Below are 23,500 nucleotides of genomic sequence, written 5' to 3' on the forward strand. Positions count from 1 at the left end.
TGCCCACCCCCCTCAAGTCTCCGGGCGCTCCGGCCAGCTCTTCCCTCTGATGAAATCGTCTCCCTCGGGCCTACATCGATCATCGGGAAGTGTGCCTGGCAGTCCTCGGACCTGGCCACAGAGCAGCAGGAATCCGATAACCACGGCACCAAACTTATGGCGGAAAAGACCACTCACTACTTAGGTGGATTGGTGAACAATATATCAGTAAACAGCAGTAACAAGAACAAAACCAACAACATCCGACCTCGTTGCAAGTGAGAACCCCTCCCTCTTTGCACCGTTCTCTTGTACCCAAAATAACACATGTATTTCAATGGAATGGGTGGTCCAAACAGAGCAAGGAATCGTACTGAAACAACATTGCTGGCAGAGAACAAAGCCTAATTATACAAACCTTTTGATACTAGCTGCACTCTTTCGTGTTAGTGTTATCAGGGAGGACAGCATCTCATAATACACTTGGTCAAGTTGAATATACTCTTTAAGCTTCACACCCTCTCTGAGGCAGGTGAGAACGAATGTCAGTCTACTAATGCTGCTTTTCCTAAGGAAGCGGGAGCCTAAAATATGCTTTTATATGCCAACAAGATAACCCTCAAAAGCGAGATAAATGAAAGCTAGCATTACTGTACCCTAGGCGAAGAGCCTTAATTGCAAAGACCTGTGCAGTAAAGTCTTGCCTTACACGAGCAAGAAACTGTTGTTTAAACATGGCATTTACTGCTTTATAATATTGCGCAGATACTGCAATTTGCAATGGGAGTACATAGCATGTTCAAGTCCCAATCTTTCCCCCACATACATATGCGTAGTGCTAGTACTGCCATTATGCAAATACTGCACTTCAACCTTTGTAGTACCCAAGACACAAGTCAAGCGACCACGTGGGCGGAAGGCATCTGCCTGCTTTTTTGAGAGGGAGGACGCCGTCCCCTCATGTGTGTTTAAGGAATACAAAAAAAAAATGGCCAGTGCAACTGAGAGGATTCAAACCCCACTTAACCACAGCAATCGCAACATTGTGTGAAATAAACATTGAAATCCTGCTATTTAGGAAATGTTCCGTTTGCTTTCCTAGATCTAAAAGGTGCATACATTGTATGATTAGCCAGCAGTTCAACAGAAATGTATGTTCTTGTCCTGTGCACTTTATTCAACTGGAAAAAGACACGTTGAATAGAATTTTCCCAGTGCCATCAACACTGTAATTGCAAAGATCTCCACTAGGACATGAGAGGATGACCCATATCATTTCTATAATTTTCTTCAGGGGTCCAGGTATTGGAGAAAAACAATTCGGAATTTAAGGGATTTGAACTCCTTGGGCATGAGTATGTTTAACAGCTTGAACACTACAAATCCTAAACCCTTGCATAAGCATTGTGTGGCCTATGGGAGCCATTTGGAAGGAGGAGTGGTTTTTCAAGTGTAAAAAAAGTTTTCAACTTGGAAATTCAACTTAAAAATCATGATCTGGTATAGGTTGGTTGAAAAGAGCACTAAAAAGGCAACCACTTATTCTGCATGTAAATCACTTGCATTCACCGTTAACTCTGCTTTATTTCCTTTCCCCATTATGGTCAACCTTTTTCTTTCTGGTGAGTCATTTTACAGGACGGTCTAGTGCAATCTTAAGGCAGCATAGGCCAGCTTAGTCTCAACTGCTCAGGAGAATAGTTAAATCAGCTGTTTGGGTTAACAGTAGCTGGCTATAATCCTGGATGCTGGGTACTTTTGAGTCATTGCATGCACTGCTCAACCTTCATTAATGAAAAAAGTGACTTTTATGCATTTTCATAGATGTATTATTCTATTGAATTGTTACTTGTGGTGCACCCATGCCACCAACTGGTATCACTCCACATCTGGCTTTTTCCTTTTCTTTCATACCCTTAGAATTTGCCTTGCTACCACCACAAACACTCTGTTGATCCAACTACTGCACTTTCAAGCCACTTCACATCTCTCATTGTTAGACAACAGAATTGTTGAATATGCTGTTCTTGGTAACGTAACTCCCAGTGATAAATCCAATCTGCTCAACATATCTTTCCAAAAACCAACCACCCTTGGACATTCCCATAGCATATGTAACATATTACCCCCACTACCTCCACAGTCCCAAAATAAATCATCATCATCAGTCATACCCAAGCCAGCCATCTGTGCATGAGTCCAGTAAAGTCGGCACAGAATCATGTGGTGCACATATCTCAAATTCAAATCCATCTTCGAATGTGTCCAAACTCTCACCAAAATGTCCCACTGTTTTACCAATATGTTCTTGCCTCTACTACCCATTTGTCCCAGGCATTCACACAATCATCATCCAATGGCATAATTCTCAGATGGTATAATTCTCAGATATGTCGATACCATATATGGGGAGGACCGAAGAATGACACAGATCATTGGTCTCTACTTCATAGAGACCTTGTCTTTCCAAAAAGGAGACACTTTAATTCCATATACCGCCTGTGTCCTCTTTTTCCCTAGTCCAAAGTTTCTTCTGATTAACTCCCTATTTCTGTTTGGAGTATTTACTTTGTTTAGGGAGTAAAAGTGGCTGACATGCCACTCATCTGTACGGTTGATCTTCGAGGAGGGTAGATTTATATATAGTTTTGTGGATAAATTGCACCTACACTTCCAAACCCTTTACGTGTGCTATAATGTTGACCTATGTATGGGAAACCCTGATCCCGAAAGAGTTGGTTTGGATTTTTTTTTTTTTTTTTTTAAAATGGGTAACTTTGATGACTTGTTTTTCATTTCTATTCACAACTTAATTTTTCCCTTATATTGGGACTATAATCTTGTTTTCTAATGTCATTATTTCTATTTCAGGAAAAAAGACGAGGCCGTGGTATACACGGAGGCAGAAAAAGTGGAAGAGGTCACAAGGGAGAAAGACAGAGAGGAAATCGTCCACGGTTAGGCTTTGAAGGAGGGCAGACACCGTTTTACTTGGCTATACCAAAATACAATTTCAACGAGGGTCACGCGTAAGTATTCATAAAAACATACTTTTTCAGACTCAAAATGAGAAAGCTGTTGTATGCAATATACATATGTATATACAACACTAACATCCTGTCTTAGTCTTGCATTTACTAGATGTCATTACTGTACTGAATATTTATATATGGTCTCCATGCTATTCTATACACTGAAATCCTGTCTTTGAATCTTTTCCTAGATTTAGGCGACAATACAAACCTTTGAGTCTCAACAGACTTCAATATCTCATTGACTTGGGTCGAGTAGACCCCACCCAACCGATTGACTTAACTCAGCTTGTCAATGCTCGAGGGATTTGGGTGCAGCCGTTGAAAAGGGATTATGGTGCTCAACTGGTGGAGGAGGTATGAATCCATTATTTTGTTCTCATTTTGCTGGGAATTTTCAGATCTTTCTAGCAAAAACAAAATGTGTTTTCTTGGCTACTTTCATTTGGGAGTTAACCTTTTTTTTTAAATGACATATTTGTTTGGTATCTGAAAAAGGCTATCCTGTTAAGTAAAAACTGCTTGTTCTCAGCATACCCATCTTAAACAGATCACCAGTTTCATTTTGCCAAGTAAACTCTCCAAACTACTAGAATTACCCCTCCTACACCACCAGGTGCCATATTAACATCCTCTCAGTTACTGTTTTTTTTTATTTTAAATGGTTATTGTAGGAATGTATAAAGTGCAATCTTGCCTCAGGACAGCAAAGCACTTTAAATAGCACAGCTGGGAAGATTGCATGCTGATATGTACAGGCTTACAGGTGTGTTATTGGGCCTTTTGCATAGCTGTGGTGAGAAGAATAGTTTTTTTGTAAATGGGAGTGGATACCCTTTGGGAAAAGAATACTATCCAAACCCACAACAATGTGGACCTAGGTCAAAACACGGTGCGGGTTTGCACACCCTTAAACTAGAAAGACGTTCAGATGTGAAGTATTTGAATCTCTTGTCAACCAAGTTCTATTTCAAACTTGAATAATACTCTAAACATTTTAGTTTTTCAAAAACCACCTGTTGTATTATTAGCACCAATTTTCTAGACTGCTAGGCACAGCCTTCGCCAAGAAAAGCTACAAATGCCAATGCATTTCGGACCCTTGGTACATCTTCAGGGCCAGTAACTCTGAATATTTTACAAACAATTATATGTCCCGGCACCCAGATCCAATATTTACAGGAAACCAAAAACAACCGAATCATGTTAACCGTTTTCCAACCTTTCAAAACCAATTGCCAATAATGGTATTAGATGGCAATTATGTAAACATTAATCCCCATTCCAAACATGTCATGAATTAAATAGAAATACAATCAGTCCATGACAACATGGTTCAAAACATCATAACCAAGATCATTTCCATTGAATCCAACAGGAATAACGCATTCACAATGTCATAACACAGTTTTGGCCATGTAGAAAACACCAAAATAAACAGATAATGAAATAAAGAATTAATAAAAGAAATTACAGTCTCCAGTGAACCCACAGACAATCACAAAGAAAAATAGGAAAGGGGGGGAAAAAAGTGATTGAAACAGAAAGTTAGTGAAAGATCAAAATCTGAATTCACACACTTTCTAGTTACCAGTGCAACTCACTACTTGTTTCCAACCTGATAAGCAACATCACGCTATGGTAGACCTAGTTCTTCTACCAAAGCTAAGCCAACATAATAGATTCATGGAACCCCCACTCTGGGTGCAGATTCATGCCAGCATTGTGATGTCCATGAACAAGTTCTGGAGGGAAGTAACTGTATGATGTCAGAGAAAGCTTTATTAACTGTTGGCTACTGTAGCCTAATCTTTTATGCCGTTGCCAGTGTCCCCCCGACAGGAGGGTCTATGCATCTTTTCAATCACTCTTGCAATCTAACATTAGAGGAAGGCCATATATTCTTATCTCACGTGACTTACGCAGTACGCCCCCTGTGTCCAGTGCGTTTTACAGCCGCCAATATTTAACGTTATATAATGACCCACTTAGGTCATTAACTGTAAAACTATTTGTTTTCCTAAGGCTATTCCAAGGCATGGAGTAGTCTGGGCACCAATTTCTGGCGACTCCTTGCGCAAAACATTCTAGTTCAGTGTGATTCCAAACTGTCTAACGCTGTACTATCCAAACCCATCCATATGCCAATTATGGAGAACACTAATCCTTTCCCTTTAAGCTTTCTTACCTCCTGAACTGACAAGTTTTCTGATATCCTATTTGGGTTCCGTTTAGTAATATGTGAAAAGCTGATTTTAATTGCGAGTATAATTTCATGATGTGCCTCATCGGTCTCCTCACTAGATGTCCAGGACTTATTGCTGAGGCAGGGGCAGAAAAGGTGTGGCAATGTTATTCACATTTTTCCTTTTGCTTATTTATTTTTCCACATTGAAAACATATCACTTTTTAGACCTACATTGAAGAGAAAGAGCTCACATCATAGTTGCTTAGCACCTGTATGTGTGATCTAGCATCAACCGTTTATGTCCAGTTAAATATACAACACAGTGATCACAAATTGTGTAGTTGCAGACATAATATATAGACCTAATGCATTCTATTTATTTAGGCTTTTATAACCTGCTGTATGCATATTGTAGTGTTGTGCTTTTTAGGCAAGATTGTATGCAGTACCCTTTGGGTGCATTAAAATAACCTTGACCTCCTGGCAATAGGGACCCAACCTTTCGGTATAAGTCAAGAGCGGTCAATGTGAGCAGTAATGTTGTGCGACAGAGTTTAACAGCACAGTAATTCAAATAAACACTTACACTCAAGGTTTCTTGATAAAAAAAATATTAATTTATTTCATTCAGTGGTATAAGCCTTCTTCAGAAGGGAGCAATATATATGTAACAATTATAATACACTTCAAAGCACACTCTTAGTTTCTCTAAATCAGATGATACCCATTGGGGATGGCACACAGACACTTCCTGACTTAAATAGCTAGGACACTGTGGACATTGGTTTATCACTGGTACGTTTAGAGCAATACTGAGTTTGGTGCAAAAGATAGAATAGAGGAATAAAACGGAAGTTAACAAATAAATCAAAAACAGGTATGTGCCTTCCAATGTTCAGTAAATGTACCCTTTCCAGGGGAAAAGATAAAGCACAAAGTCTGAGGTAAGAAGAGTCACTCAGGGAGCCAGCATAGCCATTGTTAATTGCACAATGTTAAGGGGGACTGAAGATCTTCTTTGCAGGTAGGTAAACAGACTTGCACAATGTTTTTAGAAATGTTTGTAGAAAATAGAACACTTGAAGAGACACAAGTTGAGAGGCTTGTGAGGGCCAAAGTTCTAGCAACTCTGTACGGTAACCAAGACAGGTCTCAACTGAGAGCAAGTAAGGCTACACAACAAGAGGCAAGTTCTCTTAGACTTTACAGTACCTCTGGTTAAAAGAGACAATTCCAGCTGGCTTCTGTTCCTGTACAGCTCTGCAGATCCTGTTGTTCCTGAGCCTCAGTCGTGGGGACAAGAGGGAGGACGTCTGGGCACTCCTGCTCTGCAATGGGAAGGTCAGCTGGCAGCAATGGGCAAACTTCAATCCAGCGGTTCTTCAGTGTTTCAGCTCCTCGCCTCTGACAGCAAATAGCAACACTGCTTTTCTCGGATACCACTTCAGACTTTCCTTGCTTCTGGGGTCCAGCACTCTGTTGAGGTTGCTCAGGCTTGGTCAGTCCTGCATCAGGGAAGTCCGGAGGATCTTCCTAGCTCTCGGGTCCGACTTTAAAAAAAAAAACAACACAAGCTGGTGTTCCTCTCCCTGGCTCTTCGGTTCTAGCAGCAGCAGCAATGGAAATGTAACCAGCTTCGAGAGGATGTCCAGACGGGCTTACTTTGGAGTTGATTGGTCCCACCAACTCAAAGGGAGAAGTCGTCCTTGGAGGGCTTCTCTAGTCGAGGTGAAGTCAGAGCTCCAGCACAGCAGCAGGGCTTCACTGTGCAAACCAACGGTCCAGGAGTGGCAGCAGGTGTCTCTTCCAAGTTCTTCTTCGGATTCCTTTGTCCAGTGGTCGACTCTGCCTTCCGAGCCAAAAAAGCCTCGCCTTTTATGTAGGTTTCTCCTTTTCATGGCAGCATAGCTGTCAATCATACAGGAGGGTGGCTTTCTGTGCCAGACAGCGAGCCGGCCAATCATCTTTGGGTGCATTCGTGTACCCGAGGGGATTATGCACAGGGAGATTCGGGCACCTCTCTCACTTCTGCCCCTGCCAGGGATACTGGAGCCAGAGGCGGGCTTCACTCGTGAATCCCGCCAAAGACATAACAAAGAGACCAAATCTGTTTTGGCACGCAGAGTAAATCTCAAGAAGTACCTTTCCAACAAGAAATGGTGAAAAAAGAAGACCGGGGCCATTTTGACTAAATGGGTGCCTTACTGTGGCTGCAAAAGTAGCCCGCAGTAAAAACACACAACGATAGTAAAAAGTAAACCACTGCCACCAGCCGTTAATCGTAGAAAAGGTAACATAAAAATGTTACATGAGAAACTAGACAAAGGGGATACTAAGTAACTCCTCCAGCACCCTATGGTAAGATAGTGTGTGCTGGGTCTAGAAAGTTACAAAATGTAAGTAATGTCAGTTTCACTTCACTGCTCTTGGAAACAGTAGTTTCACCAAGAGACGGTATTAAAACCTTTGGGAAATCTAAAAGACTTCCCTGTTCCACTGCACTGAAGGTGCTGAGTGACATACTGTAATGATGATGCCTATGGAGTTTGTCAAACTCAAAAGAAACACAGAGAATAAATCACATTAAAATTACATTAGAGATGAAAGGTCCGATAGCCCTCTAAAAAGAGCTGGGCATCTCTAAGGTAGACATGTTGTGGGAAGAGATAGAGCCTTAGGGAAGGGGATGAACAGGATCTGATGGAGGGATAAGGGAGTTAGAACAGGGCATGAGTAAAGAAAGAAGTATGTGACCCTCGCTCCGTGTCCATGTCTCCTTGTAGAATGGGGAACTAACTGTGAGGGCAGAGAGCAAGGGGCTCGGTGGAGGTCACAAGGAGCCGCCCTGCAACACATGTTAAGGTGCTTCAAATTTCCAAGAGAGAACATGGTGTTGGAGAAGGAAATAGTGGGTAAATGGCTTAGGCCGAAAGGAAAAATAAATAGTTTGGTCGTTTTTCAAAGCAGGTAATCAAATTGCATTCAGGAAATAATGAACCTGTTAGCAGTTAGTAAGAGAGGTTTGATATGCTAGTTTGGTCTAATGGGGAAAACGTGTTTCAGTGCTTTCCTAACTTTGACATGGTCCGATTTTGAGGCTGAGGGCTTGAGCAGGTTTATTCCATAGTTCTAGGCCTCAGATAAAGAGCATCATCCCCAAAATATTTTTTATCTAGTATCTCAGTTGAGTGAGTTGGTTGGCTGCTTTAGAGCGCATGATTCTAAAGGGAATGCAATAACCTAGGTTGTTTTGTAGTTTTTGTTTGTATTGTTTTAGATAACATGGTGTTTCAACAGTGACATTGATCAGATATTTTGGTCCATTTTTACTGGTAATACCCATTCTTTTAAAGTCACTTTGTTGTTGACCTTGTAGCCAATTTAGAGTTTGAAAGGTGTTGGGAGAATTTTATTTTTGCAAATGTTCCCACTACTTCCATGGAGCCCCGCAGCACTACTGCCGAACCTTCTGGATTTATTTTCATTGACTTGGAAGGTGATGTTTTCCAGGCACACTCTGCATTCCGTTTAGTTTTCGGGCCATTGGTTCACTTTTTCAGATTGCCAGTGCTGGAAGGCCTATTTTATTATTATTTTTTTTTCTGTCATTGTTTTTGGTATGGCAGCACCACCTTTTGTGGAGTGCTGCCAGTATTCCTTTGGGACCCTTTTTCTGTGTCGTGTGAGGTGCACTAGGTATCCCATTGTGCCCAGCATTTTTTTTTTCAAAACAGATACACGTTTCTTGCATTACCAACAATCAGGTATGAGTCTACACTTTATTTTTCTCCATGAGACCAAATCAAGCGGAAGACCTAGCATCCCAAACCTCCTCAGTTTGTTGCTCACTGATAAAAGGTATATTGATTGGGTTTTCAGAATGCAACTTCATTGCATGCTGTGAAAGCTCTATACCTATTTGTTTTCTTTTCCTATCAGCCCTACCTACGTATCCACTATTCCCTTATTCTTCCCTCTCCAACTGCATTTAGGACTACTTTGGGGGAGGACCTGGAGAAGTCAACCTAGGACAACAGAGTTGTCACAACCAAGCAAGTGACTAGCAAGATGAGCAGTAAGGCTGAACTAAGGAGGGGAAGGGGTACTGCTGAGAAGTACACTTACAAAGATGATAAACAAAAAAGAACCAAAACAAGTATTTTGTCCTTGTGCAGCGCACTGTCGGTACATTGTATTTTCTTTTCGTAAGGTTTCTGTAAGGCATCGCACAGAAGATTATTGGTATTTTGGAAGGAACTCGGTGCATAAGTTAATTGAGGGCCTGAGGTCTATATATTTGCAGGTGCAATTGGGAATGATCAAGGCAACTATTGGAAACCACACAGTACTATCACTGCCTCGAGGAAGACCCTGTGGGTGAAAATGCACATCGGCAGTGTTTCAAAGAATTTGCACATAGACACAGTGTACGTTATTGTTATGTTTGATTAAATAGCTTTTTTTGCAAGTCAGCGCAGTGTGACAACATAGATTTGAAGTTGTCTGGGTCCAGTTGGGCATAGGCACCCATTTGTTTTCTGTCGCCTGCTGCAGACTAGTGGATATACAATTTGATCATATTGGGTTCAGTTGACAAGCGCAGTAGGTTCGGAATCCAAGTGCCCCCAGTTGTTTTAATGTGGTCACTAGCAAGGCATAAAATAAGCAGTGTTGCATGGCAATTTTCTATGTAATTCTGTAGGCTTGCTAATTAAATTGACACCTATGTAGCACAGCTGGTGATTTAAAATACTCTGATAAAGAAACGCATCTCGCCCTGCATTCCTCTCTTGACCTAAGGACTATCCCTACCCTCTTTTCTCTGTTCACAGCAGGTTCAAAGGATACATGGAGAGTGTGTGTGGCAGGAATCCTCTCCTCCACTCTTAAATGTGCCAAAGACCTGTGTGGTTGTGCTTATCAATTTTCAAATGATTGCAAACCAGAAGTAAAACAGGATGATGCTTTCGCAAAGACAGACCTGCATTTCAATACCTAACCATTTAAGCTGTTTCATAATGCATAATTACAGTATTTCTACAGTAAAACAGTGCATTGTCTCTGTTTTTCAGTAAGGTTTAGTTTAGAATATCTAAATCTGATAGTGTCAACTATATTTCATTTCGATGCGGAAAGGTGCATCATTTTGACCTTGTCCTTGGGAGGTGGCTCCACAGGCCGAATCTCCACTTGAGTACCTCACCTTCACCTCTATGCCCCAGCAGAGCCTCCCTGCCTACTTCCAGCCCAATTACCTGCACACCGCCTTGCCCACATCTACGTCCCGGAAATAGATTTTTTCCAATAGCAGTCATGGATTTGGCGAACCCCAACTTAAAACTATTAATGCCATTCTGTAGACTGGTGACAAAATTCAGATTCCCATGCTGTTTCAGTTGGGCAATACTGATCAGTCTAGATAATGGGTAAATAATTACCTTCCCTCAGTTTAATTCTGCACTTCTTGGCATTCTGTGCAAGCAATTATGGATCTTTGGATAATTCATTAATTTGCAGGGTAAGTACATGCATCAATGCATCTACATCATAAATCCTAACCAATCCTTCATCCACATTGACTTTCTTGGAAAAAGTGGATGTCGCACATCAAAATGTGTGGAACCCATGTTCTGCATAGAAGCCTTTGTTCACAAATAAAAGTAAGCTGCTTTTTGTCTGTGCAAATGTTCAAATAAAATAATCCTGATTCGTACTGAATTGAAAATGACACCTAAGAAGAAATTGCATAATTATTAAACATCAAAGAAATGCTAAAAGAAAATCTAGTCGAGGCATCCCACATTATGAATAAGTCAGTCTCCACCATTACCTCGATGTGCAATCTGACAAAGAAGGGACACACTACATGCAGAGACTACACAGCATGTATATTTTCTAAAACAAAGACATTTGTTTACAAAGGCAGAAGATGCGAATTGAAGACCTATACTACTTGTAAATCAAAAAAATGTCATTCATGCCATTAAATGTCCTTCTGATCTAAAAATGACCTCTGTCACTACACGATTGAGGGGGCAAACTGAGCAATGAAGACCAGGTTTGGTTCTGAATTTTACAACTATGCCTTGAACACGGTCTTAATCAACTAGACTTTTTTTTTTAACACTGCTTGGAGTCTATTTACATATTCTTGAATTCTTTTCTTGATCCATGCATGCATCACTTGTATCATGTTGGACACTTTTGTTGAACATGTATCATTTCACATTTGGTGACTCATTTGAAAGTGGCTATTCCATTGTGATGTATAATTCCATGCATTTTAATTGACTGGTTTATTTTCCACTGCTTTACTGTGCACAATTTAGTATACTCCAAGATGGCGCCTGCCAAAAGTCTTCTTTTTCGTCTTTTGAATGGTTCACAAATAATGGTGCGGAGCACTTTAGACAGCTCCTTGTGCAATTATGTCAAATTTGTATTGTTGGAACGTTTTTCTCAAGTCCACCCAAAGGACTCTAAAACTATACCTAGGGCAATACAGAAACTCCAACTCTTAGTACCGGCTTGTACCACCTAGTATTATGGGAACAATGACGGAACAGCCAGCTTTATTGTGGGATGGAGCAAGGGCGTGTAGGAAGGTATAAATAACTTGCTACATACATATGGTCCAAAGAAACACTTATACACTGATATATGTACACATAATGGTTTGATTACACGGCCACGCTACGCTATGGTTAAGTTGCTATTCCAATAGGAAGAACACTTTTTGGGTGGCTTATAACTTCGCTCTCCCTGGACGAATCCTTGCCAAACTTATGGCCCACTCTAAATTCTTTTGCAAAGTTTGGTGAGGTTTGGTCCAGGGGGGGCAAAGTTATAGGGTGGGGTCCCAAAATTTCTTTTTTTCCCATAAACTGAATGTGGGAAAAAACTTTGCTCACACCTAGAGCCCAAACCGCTGGGTGGATTTTCACCAAATTTGCAGCAGGAGCAGCGGCTTGGTCCCGAAAGCGTGCTTTTGTAAATTTGGTGAAAATCAGTCCAGTAGTTTTTAAAAAAAATGACCAGAAAGTAGGTCACAAAAAATTAGTGATATCTATGTCTGGTCCGCGGACACACTTCCCTGTTCACTCCGCAGACATTGTCCTGATTGGCTAATCAGCTTGCGTCATGTCCGTGGACATGCGACGTGTCCACTGATTGGATGGTAAAGAGCGTGGAGTGCGTCAGATTTTTGGGAACGCCCGCCATCTTGTATCCGCGGACATCTGTGGGCAGCGCAGTGACAAATGGTGGAGAAATACAATTTTGGCAAGTGTGTTGGCATGTAAGACTGTTTGGGGAGGGTCTGGGAGTAAGAGATGGGTCAAATATTGTATCTATTTAGGTGGCAGGCATCCCTGTTGTGTTTGTTGTGTATGCGGACAGCCGCGCTGTTCTCGATGTCCGCAATTGACCCAAATAGGGGTGTCCTAAGGACATTATACCTGTCCGTACTGTTCGCAGACAAGTTGAAACTGTTCTAAGAACACACACGGTGTCCGCGGACATGAAAATTGCCCATATGACATAGTTAAAATGTTTGATTCTATGGGTGTGATCTATGTGTGTGATCTGCTGTGGTGGTTGTGGCCAGGGCCTAGAGTCTTGGGTGCATGTGGTGGTTGTGGTCCGGGCATAGAGTCTTGGGTGCATGGCTGAAGGTCATGCACCCAAGACCAAAGTTCAAGACCAAAGAAAGTTATAATCTACCATGGGTGTGATAAGCTGCGGTGGTTGTGGCCAGGTCCTATAGTCTTGGGTGCAGGGGCCATGCACCCAAGACCGAAGTTCTATGCACTGTTTGCTTCAATGGTTGTGTTTTGGAGCAGTATTTATGAGTTGTACTTATTGTAATATACTTACTGTTTGGTTTGGTAACTAGAGTATATATATTCTTTGTCAATTTCTGTGATAAAAGAAAATATCATGTTAGTATTGGTAGTTTGTAAGGACTTACAGCATTGAATAATAGACATTGTTTATTCATTTTGACCCTCATATTTAGTAGATTACAAACTAGTGTACTGTGCTATTTGCTGAGTTTCTGTGTTTGTTTTTCAAATCATTGGGTCTGTGGGAAAAAAAAAATCCATGCCGGATTAAAAAAAAACGTTGTTTTTAGTGTTCACTTGTTGTTTTTGACTAATGTTCTATCTGTTGGCTTGTTGCACATTTTTGGAGCAGTTAAATACCTGTTGGCGTATTCTAACTGTCTATTTTTGTTATAATTTAGTGGTATTGATTTATCTGTTTGGTTGTTGCAAAATATTGGGGCAGTTAGATACCTGTTGGCGTATTGAAACAATTTATAGTTTTTTAATTGAAGTTTTGTTAATGTTTAAGTACAGTTTAGTTATTACATTTTGGTTTTAAGAAGATTAGCTTTTGTAAGATTTGCTGGTAATCTCTGCTTTAGAGTAATGGTACTATCTTACATTCGAACCATCCACATTTCATTTTAATGTATGCAGTATAGTGACCTGCATTGGTTGTGGCTCCTGCATGGTCGATTATACTTATTGTTGTGAAGGTTTTCTTACCAAGTGATACTTGACCATGTGTGAATCCAGTCAGCTTGCAGTTGTTTTTGGTACCATCTGCATTGTAACATAGAAGCATTAGTATTATATATTTACTATGTGTTTGTATTAGTAAGGTGGAACGATTATCTGAATTGAAGGTACTACATAATCTACCATGGTTTGCATTTTGTACAAGTTGCTACAATGGAACGGATTCACAATTAGGTATGGATACATACACGAAGGGCTCATTAGGGATTTGTTCCTGTGTCACATTGTTGCAGAGAGTGCATGTATGTTTGCACATGTATGAAATCTGAAGGATTTCGTTTATGGGTATGTTTTTGTTTTCAAGTACTTGTAGTAAGTACATTAGAAATTCTTGTGGATCTTCTTGTGAGTTTATAGTGAATTTCACCATTCCAGCACAGTAGTCCAATACTTGTCTTATTCCATGAACACTATCTGTGTTGTCAGGATTGTTTGTTGCGTTTCTATGAAGTACTAACATTTGCAAACACAATTGGTCTGTACTGTGTAAGTAAATGTTGTCAACAATTGGTGGTAATTGAAATAGAATATTCATTGCTACATTTGCGTAGTACCTTACACCAGTTATATTTGAACATTTGAACGCACCAGATAGGTCTGTGTCCAAGACATTTTCTCGGAGTGTTTGTTGCTTATTTGAATTAGTACCTGAGTTACTTTGAGTAATAGGTTCTTCTTTGGTTGTGGTAATTGATGAAGTATTAGCTTCTTTTTGTCTCTTAGGAGGATTTGCAGTGAGATCATGTTGCATTTCTGTTTGAATTATTTTCTTTTACAATGTTTTCTTTTTTGTGGAACAGGATACATATTTAGATGGGGGTGTATAGTGAATGTAGTCTATTGTATTCTAAAAAGCAAGGAATATCAGCGTTTACTTTACTTGCATCAAAGTTGATTAGAAATAGACTGTCAAGTGTACGTAAGCGTGATAGTGCTACGTAGCTCATGCCTTCTTTAAAGACTGTGTTACCAATATCTATCAATGCTTTGTCTAGGGTAAGACCTTGTGATTTATGAATGATGACTGCGTATGCTAGAGTTAGAGAAAATGGCTCTCTGCGTACATACATGTCTTTGAAGAGAAGGAATCGAGCTGTTGAGCGCCCTATCCTTTTTAATCTTTTTACTTCTGAAAGTTTGTTTGAAAGCCAACAACTGTACCCAGTGCTCCATTAACTAGTCCTTGCTCCACTTCAAGGTTACGTTTAAGCATTACTCTACAGTTTAAGGATAATTTTTAATATTTTTTCCAAACCAGCTGTGTTGGAAATAGAATTTTCTAAGGTCTGGTTGTGGCTTGACACATGGGTAGTGTCATACCATGTACGTCCAGTTTGTCTGTTGAGGAAATTTCAATTATTGGTTGCATTTCATTTTTCAACATATTTTCATTGAATTTGGAACAGCCTGCAAGAGTTGGCATTAAGGACATACAATTGACATTTTTGAGCGCTAATTGTTCCATAAAATCAGTAGCACATGAGTTATGGCCATAAAGTGCATGGATGTGCCGGGTTTTTAATATTGCTTGTGCTTCTTGAGATAGTGTGCCAACTCTAATACTTTTTAAAATGTTGGCGTAGGTGAGGTCTGCAGACTGTCGCATGTTTTCTGTTAATTCTCTGCATTGAAAATGTTGCTATAGGTTGACATTTCCTATGCTGCCTACAGTTTTCCGGCAGAGTTTGTGTCCTAAGGTTTTAAACATTGGTTCTCCTTTCACTGGTGTAAATTGAAGATCTCCGAAAACAATGATGTGTTTTCCTCCAAAGAGCTCTTCGTAGTTTGTTTTCAGTAATTCTTGTAATCTGAGGTGAATCAAAGCCAACATTAGGTTGCAGACCATGCTCATTTCATCTATTAGTAGCATTTACATTTGTTTTAACACTGCGTAGTTCCATTGCAGCTTCTGTAGAAAGTTTGTAATATTCTAATTTGTTTTGGTGTTCTACTGGCAGGAGTAGTAATCGGTGTAAAGTGACACTGCCTATGTTGTAGGCAGCTAAACCTGTGGGGGCAGTTACAACATCTGACAGTTTGTTGTTTGTCAATTGTTGAAGGAACTTGCTGATGATTTTGATTAAGAATGTTTTGCCTGAACCAGCTCCACCACTGACGTATAATAGTATAGGTTTGTAATTTTGGCAGGTACATTCTTTATTTTTATGTTGTACACCATGTGCAATTTCTTTTGTTACTTCTTGAAAAATGCTACGCTGCTCATTGTTTAGTTTTGATTGTAGTGTACTTAAGTATCTTCATACTGATGCATGTTGTTTTCTACTTCTGTCATAGCTAATTCTGCCTCAATTGCTATTAGTGGCTGTCCCAGTGATTCTTGGCTTCCTGTTACAGAAGGTAGACTACTGTCAGGAGTGTCCTTCTCTAGTTGGGCTTGGAGTTCTTCTTCGTGTTACTGTTCATTGTGCAACATTGTTTTGTACTGTGGAAAGTTTACATCAGTGATAGTGCTTTCATTTGCTTTGAAAGCGTCTTCATAGGAGTCATAGTTATCTAGTATTTATTCTTCTTTTCTCCATGGTTTAAAGAGTTGTAGCAGGGACATGTAATATATTTCTTTCTGTTGAGGAGTTCTTAATGACAATTTGATATGATTAATTAAACTTGGTTTGGTAAGTTTTACTAAGTTGCCTTCACAATTTGTTACTCTGTGTTTTTTTTCATCGGGTTTTAGTTTTGGGCTATGTAGTATAGACACATGGTTTCCAAAGTGATACTTCTGTTTTGGTAGTATGTGTCCAGTAAAGTGTTTTTCAAAATGTCTTGGCTGTTGGGATCCTTTTTGGCTATTGTTTCTATGTCATCGTATGATTTGAGAACTCTTTTTCTAGATTTAGCACGACCAAGACTTAGCCATACTATATTTTCAGATTTTCCATACAAAGCAGTACCGGTTAAACAATCTGCAGCTTCATAGCAGCCACATTCTCTATGGGAGAGCATTTTTAGGCCCAATCTGTACAATTTCTGAGACAGTGTTGTGTCTGATGACCGCTCATTCCAGAGGTCTTGAAGCTCTGTTTTTTTTCCTGCGTTGGTTAAGTAGGCTGTAACATATCGTGCAACTGCAGTGGAATTGTCTGCAATGTACTGCACATCTATGTTTGCATTCCCCAATAGGGCAATGATTGCATTGTGATCATTGATATATTTTGCTTCTTCTGTTCTTTTTATGTAATATGTATTTTTAGGTGATTTACCTTTAACACTATGTCTAACTGAAGACATGAAGTTGTTCACTTCACCTGTTTCTGTAACCGGTCTAGGGAAACCAAAACGGCATTTGTTGTAGTATTTCCCTTTGTTTTTGTATTTGCGACGACAATATTTGCCACATTTGTGTCTTTGTGCATGAAGATCACCATTTGTTGCTTCTGATGGAATTTCACAAGTGACATATTTTTCGATAAAATGTAACACAGTGGCATCACTGTCTTGACCAAATTTAGGAGCATCTTTAATCCATAAAAGCATGTGGATATGTATTGCTCCTCTGGCTTGGTATTCTTTTCTCTAAAAGAAGTGCTGCACTTCTCCGAGGGGAGGAACAGTTTTATTACAAACAAAGTGTATCATAGCATTGAAGCGATGATGGAAATATCTTGAAACATTAACAGGATCTAAAGAGCAAAGTTCTCCAGGTGTTAGTATATCTGTTTGTTTTGTTTTTGTTTGATATGCATAGGAAATCATGTAGATCTTACCATGCATATTCTGCACAACTTAATGTAACAAACCAAGTGGGTGGGCCAAGGTTTCTTATCATACAACGTACATCTCCGTGCTGTCGAAACAAGTACTCCTTCGTACCACGCAGGTTTTCAAACAGATTTGTAACGCTTGATTGTAGAACCTCATCTTTTTCTTGCACTTTTTGTAGGAATTGTGTAGCTGACATATTTTGAAAGTGGGTTCCTGATTTTAATGTGTGTGCAACTCCGTGACAGAGTTGCTAATTCAGTTTCAAAGAGTAGGTGGAATATGTATTCCCTAATTTAGACAAAATGTGGATCTTCAGAATACATTCGTAATGAGCGGTATTCTGATGCTATTATCCGAGTGGGCCTATCATCGTACCTTCCTCCTTTGCCAGTAGGAAAGAGTAGAGGAAAAACACGTGCTTCTATACTTTTTTCCCATATGCTGATTGGTGATCCTTTCGTTTGTCGCATTTGGTACGTTTCTAGTGCATCTTCTATGTTGTCATTAGAGTTTAATGGATGAATTGTATAATGGTCTAAAATATTGGAGACTGTAGCAGGATCTAGAAGTTCAAATTGACCAGTTTCTGCTGATTCTTGAATTATTTCAGTTGTTTTCTTCAATATTTATTTCTTTGTAGTATTCATTATTGTCTTTTAGATATTGCAAGGCTTGTCTAACTTTATGTAAGTCTACCAGTTGTTGCCAATTTGTTTTTGTCTTTTGTAGGTACACCATTTACAAAGACAATTAAAGATTGTTCTATTGGACGTTGCACTCCCAGAGTGTGCACATTTTCTTTTAGATCTAATGGTAAATATACTACTTTGCCGCGAATGCCTTTCACCAATTCAGAGGGAGGTAATTTTGCTGTTTTTGGTTGAAGGCGTATTATTGCTTGAAATGGGTGCACTGTTTGAATTATGATGCTCTCATATAAATTGAGTTGTTGCAGGGGTTTTGGTAGAGGGAATAATTCCAAATTATTTGTGATAGCACGTGAAGGAGTTTGATTGTTGTCAAGTTTTGTATTGCAGTAACTGCAAACTGTTAAGGGGTCAGTTATTTCGTATTTGTTTTCTGCTATAAGGTAGAGAGCTAATTCAAACCATTTGGAATCTTCATTGTCTTCTATTTTGTATGTTATGTCTATAGTTTTTGTGCTAAAAGTTCTGCGGACACACACACACACACACTCACTCACTCACTCACTCACTCACTCACTTCAGCGGATGTACTTTTGAATTTTAGTATTTCTTTTTTGTATGTGTGTAGTAGAAGGTTGCCATGTGCAGAATTGTTGCTAGTCTGGTGTAAAGCTATTGCATTTTGTAAGTGGTTTTCACTTCCAAAATATTTACTCTGGATATGGTTGATTTCTTCGAGTTGGTCTTTGGCTGTACCATGTAAAAGATTGTTATTTAAATTGGCTAGTGCTAAAGCAAAACTTTTAGCATAGTACAGTTTATAGACTAGATTTCTTATAGTTGAATGATGTGTTGATATCATTTTGATATGATGGAAGCTGCTTTTGCAAATAGGTCCTGAAGTGCAGGCCAATGAATGTCCTTGCAGTCCTGTGTATTTGCTCACTGGACAGGTATCCATATTTTGCAGCAGTTTTATTTTGATTTTATCCTTGCCTTTCATATATTGATTGAGGAACTAGCGTAAAGTTTTGAAAGATTTTTTAGCAATGTTACACATTGACGTGCATGACCATTTGTATACTGGACGTTCTGGTTCAGTCGAATGGAGAATTGATTCTGAGTTTTCTGGGGATATTTTTGTAAGCAGTATTTCTTGTTCCATTATGGTATTATTACGTTTTTCATAACCTCGTCCACTGCTATGGATGGCAATTGTGTTTGTTTGATTTTGTTTGTATGCTTCTTCATTGAAATATGGTTCTGTGCTTGTGGTGTGACTCCATTCACCTCCACAGATATTTAAGAAGTTATTTTTCTTGACATTCCGTTTATTGAGAAGCCTTTTTTGTAATTTAGCACTTAGTTTTGTTAGTGGTTTCATTCTGTTTAACACTAAAATAAATGACTTTCTTTTGAGAAGGATTGAACTGTCTATCAAAGCTTCTAAGATTAATTTTCTACTGTTGTTTTTAAGGGTTGTGCATGATTTGTCGCCTGTTTTTATAAGATTCTGAAGGACTCTGTGGCGGAACATTTTTGCTAATATACTTTTTTTTGGTATGGTTACTTCCTACTATATCAATATTTATATGAGCAGTTTTAGCAGTAGTGGTAGCTGCATTTCTGTTAATCATTTTCTGTATTCTTTTACATTTTGATAGATGAGGCAAAGTTTCTGTACTGGAAGATTGTTTTGTTTTCGCTAAATGACTGTATTAGCCGTTTTGTTTGAACTTTTTGTACAAACTCTGCTAGAGATGGATGCTTATTTTGGACACTTTTATTTTCATTTGCTCTATTTCTGCTGTGCTTTCTACGGACTTGACTTTTGGTAGGCATTCTTTAGGGTCTGTTGAAAAAAATAAAGAAGGTATGGGTTGGGGTGTTCTGCAATGTATGTGTGCTGTGTGCATGATTGTTTGAGTAAGATGATGTATGTAATGGTGTCTGATTGTGCATTGGGAACTACAACTAGTAGGGATGTGTATTCTTCAATTAATATGTTACTAAACTCAGGTTCAGATGACAGAAAAAAATAAGCTAGTGGTGTGGAGAAGTACAAATAGTAAATCTAATGTATACAATACAAATAGTTGTTTGCTCTATAGTATGAAAATTCTAGCGGTTGAGTTGGGTAATTTGTGTGTCCAAAAGTAGGAATTTGTGCGCCATTCTGGCTGTATGCATGTTTGAGTATGATGGTAAAGATATATCTGGTGGTGTGTGATTGGGCATTGGGCAGCTACAATTAGTTGGGAAGGCTATTCCTCTATTTGTGTGTTACTATACTGAGGTTCAGGTGACAGTAGAAAGTGAGCTAGTGGTGAGGATAAGCAATAATAGTAAATCAAATGGTAAAAAATTAAAACAATTCTTTGTTTTGCAATACTAATATTCTAGGGGCTGAGATATGTTATTTGTGCTCTGAAAAACTGGGATTGGTGTGCCATTCTGTGTGTTAATCCCTGTTTAATGAATGGTACACAACTCTTTGTTTTTTTTGGTGCACAAATTACATGAATCACCCACACAGTATGTTTGAGTAATATATTTTAATAACAAGATGATGCATATAACAATTAACATTATAACAGTAACAGTGGAAGCAATTTAAAATTGAGAATCAGACCAAGAAAACATTAAGTGGGGAAGAGGAGGAGGAGGAGGAGGAGGAGGAGGGAAATGGATGGGGTTAAAGGTGAGCATGGGGGGAGATGGAAGGGAAGGGAGATAAGGCACGGAGGAGGGGGCAAGAAGGTGGGAGAGGTTTAATGTTGGGGAATGGAGAAAGAGATTTGAGGAAAGTGTAGAATGAGGAAAAGGTAGAAATAGAGCGGGGTAAAAGAGGTAAGGAGTTCTAGTGCAGGGGGGCTAGGAGATAGAAGGAGCGGAAGCAGGATGTGGCACAAGGGGAAGGAGGAACGGTGAGAAGAAAGTGGTCAGCAGAGTGAAGGGAGTGGGAGGGAGTGTAGAAAGAGAGGAGAGATAAGTGGGAGCAAGATTGTGGAGAGATTTAAAGACTAGGCAGAGAAACATACTCCTCTTTTTTTGTGTGGAATGAGCATGTTTCTTTGTAGTTGGTGTTTGTAGTTCAGATGTTGCTGTTTTCCAGGAGAGTGGTTTTCACTGCAATTGTAAAAGATAGAAATAATTTTGTGTGTTTATAGGAGTGATGTTAATTGAGAGATTCATTTTTATGTCTTTGTAGTAGTATTCTTGTTTGATTTTTGAACATAGTGTGTGCATGCAGTTTCGTTTGACTATGTGCAGCCTTTATATTTTATTTATATTATGTTAGTTCAACATGCTTTTGTAAATGAGTAGAAAATCAAGTGCATGAAATTCACTTGGTTTTTTTAAAGCGGTGTTATAGAATGTTAGGAGAAAGAAGAACTAATGTTATAATTATTTTGCAATTTTTTTTAGGTAAATGGCAGAAACTGTATAGAAAAGCATGGAATATATGTATTTGTGAAGCTGTGGGTAATAAAGTAGAAGGATGTGATTTACAGGTAGTGGTGTTATTGCAGGTGGGAGGATTTCAATGAAAGTCTCTGTGTGTGAGTGTATGAAGATGCATGTAATTTTATGATACACTACTAAGTGTTTTTCCACAATTATATTGTTTCTTCCATCTTCTAATATTATTTTTTAGATAGCTGTGTGTGTGTGTGTGTGTGTGTGTGTGTTCAAAAAAAAAAAAAATAATAATAGATAGCAGACAGGTTTGGAAGTGATTGTTATTTTTTCCATCTGCTAAAATCAACTATTTCATTTTATAGGCTATACAGGTTAAGTGGCAGTTACTGTTTATATTCATTTATAAGAGTTGTACATGTACTGTGCAGAAAATATGCATATCTGTAGTTTGTATTCATGCATGTGGCTATGCATGCAGCTGCAAGTTGAAATCTTGAAGACTTGTACAGTAGTTTTTGTAGTAGGTGCTTTCCAATGATATGAGACTTGTACTCGGAGTGATCTACAGTACATTTGAAGTGCTGAACTCCGATGGTGGAGTTAGATGTAGAGGTCTTGGATGTGATTGGTGGATGGTTGCGTGACTGGTTAGCTGTATCCAATGAGGGAATGGCACAGAGAGTGAAGTGGAAATGGTTGAAGGGCTGTCCAAGTTACGACATGTCCGTGGACATAGCGTATTAAATACAGGGATTTTGGGGTGGAGAGGAATGTAAATGAGCATGAGCAGAGCAATTGATTGGTCAGTATACTTTAGTGGGTGTGTTGTGTAAGGAGAGAGTTTGTCAAAGTATTTTTCCTGAGAGAGGAACAGCTAGCTATGGCTGTGTGTTTCAGAAAACAGATTAAACAGATTGTCTGGATTTTGGGAGACTCATGGAAACATTGGTTGGAGGTGCATGCACAACGCTGTGGAGTAGCTGCAGATCTTGGATTCCCTCATGTGCAAGTCCACTGGCATGGAGTGCGTCGAATGAAGTGGCTGGATTTGGTACCTCTCTGTGCTAATTTGGAGACAGAGCTTCATCGAAACATAATTATAATTCATTGTGGAGGGAACAGTTTAGGACATGTGTCAGGACTTTCTTTGCAATTTGAGATGAAAGAAGGACTTGGGAAGGTCATGGACATGTTTCCAAATTCCCAAGTAATATTTTCTCGTATTGCGCAGAGACAAATGTGGCTGGGTTCTTCTTCATTTGGCCCACAAATGCAGAAAGCAAGGTGGAATGTGAATAAGGCTGTTTGTGCCTTTCTAGGAGATGTTGGCATGTCCCTTTTCACAATGAAAATATTATGTTTCGTAGCACATGCATTTTTCGCAGAGATGGAGTCCATTTTACTTATGCTGGTAATCAGATTTTTCTGAGAAATGTACAAAATGCATTGCGTATTTTTGTGGAATTACATCCATCCATTTTGCAGTAGGTGTTAACTATTTTAAAACACCACCAAAAATGCTCTTTTCAGAGCCACCACTTCCTCCTAGAGAAAAGTGCAATGATTTTGATAGGGCAGCACCCCAAAATTTTAGATGTTCGCGAACTGTCCGCATACTTCTAAAAAAAATGCACAGGGCCCTGCTCCATTTATTTGTCACTTCTATTTTTAGACTGTGAAAGGTGGCTCTGAAAAGAGCTTGTTTTTTTGGGGGATTTTTGTTGTTTTATAATTGCTTTGGTATTTTACACACTATGAGAGGAGGGGAAAGGAGGATAAGGGGGGGACACCAACCACAGGGATAAGAAAGGGCGGGTGGATAGAGGAAGATGTAGGTTGGGCCTTACTTTGGTAGTGGGCAGGTCTTCTCGAGCTCCGAGACCGTAGTCTCAAAAGCACTTCGAAGTCTCTTCCCCCCTGCAG

At 39.3% G+C, this 23,500-nt stretch overlaps 1 protein-coding gene across 1 annotated transcript in view; it reads left to right on the plus strand.

The window, feature by feature from the left end:
* The window catches only part of MRPL15 (mitochondrial ribosomal protein L15), a 170,141-nt gene that overhangs the window by 13,721 nt on the left and 132,920 nt on the right, over window positions 1–23,500 (plus strand). Inside the window, exons 2-3 of the mRNA XM_069621054.1 lie at window positions 2,851–3,008; window positions 3,203–3,368. Of these exons, the coding sequence (XP_069477155.1) occupies window positions 2,851–3,008; window positions 3,203–3,368 (324 nt within the window). The remainder of the gene's footprint in view (window positions 1–2,850; window positions 3,009–3,202; window positions 3,369–23,500) is intronic.

Source organism: Ambystoma mexicanum, chromosome 5q (genome assembly GCF_040938575.1).
Source record: "Ambystoma mexicanum isolate Mex_15411 chromosome 5q, UKY_AmexF1_1, whole genome shotgun sequence".
Classification (NCBI taxonomy): Eukaryota; Metazoa; Chordata; class Amphibia; order Caudata; family Ambystomatidae; genus Ambystoma; species Ambystoma mexicanum.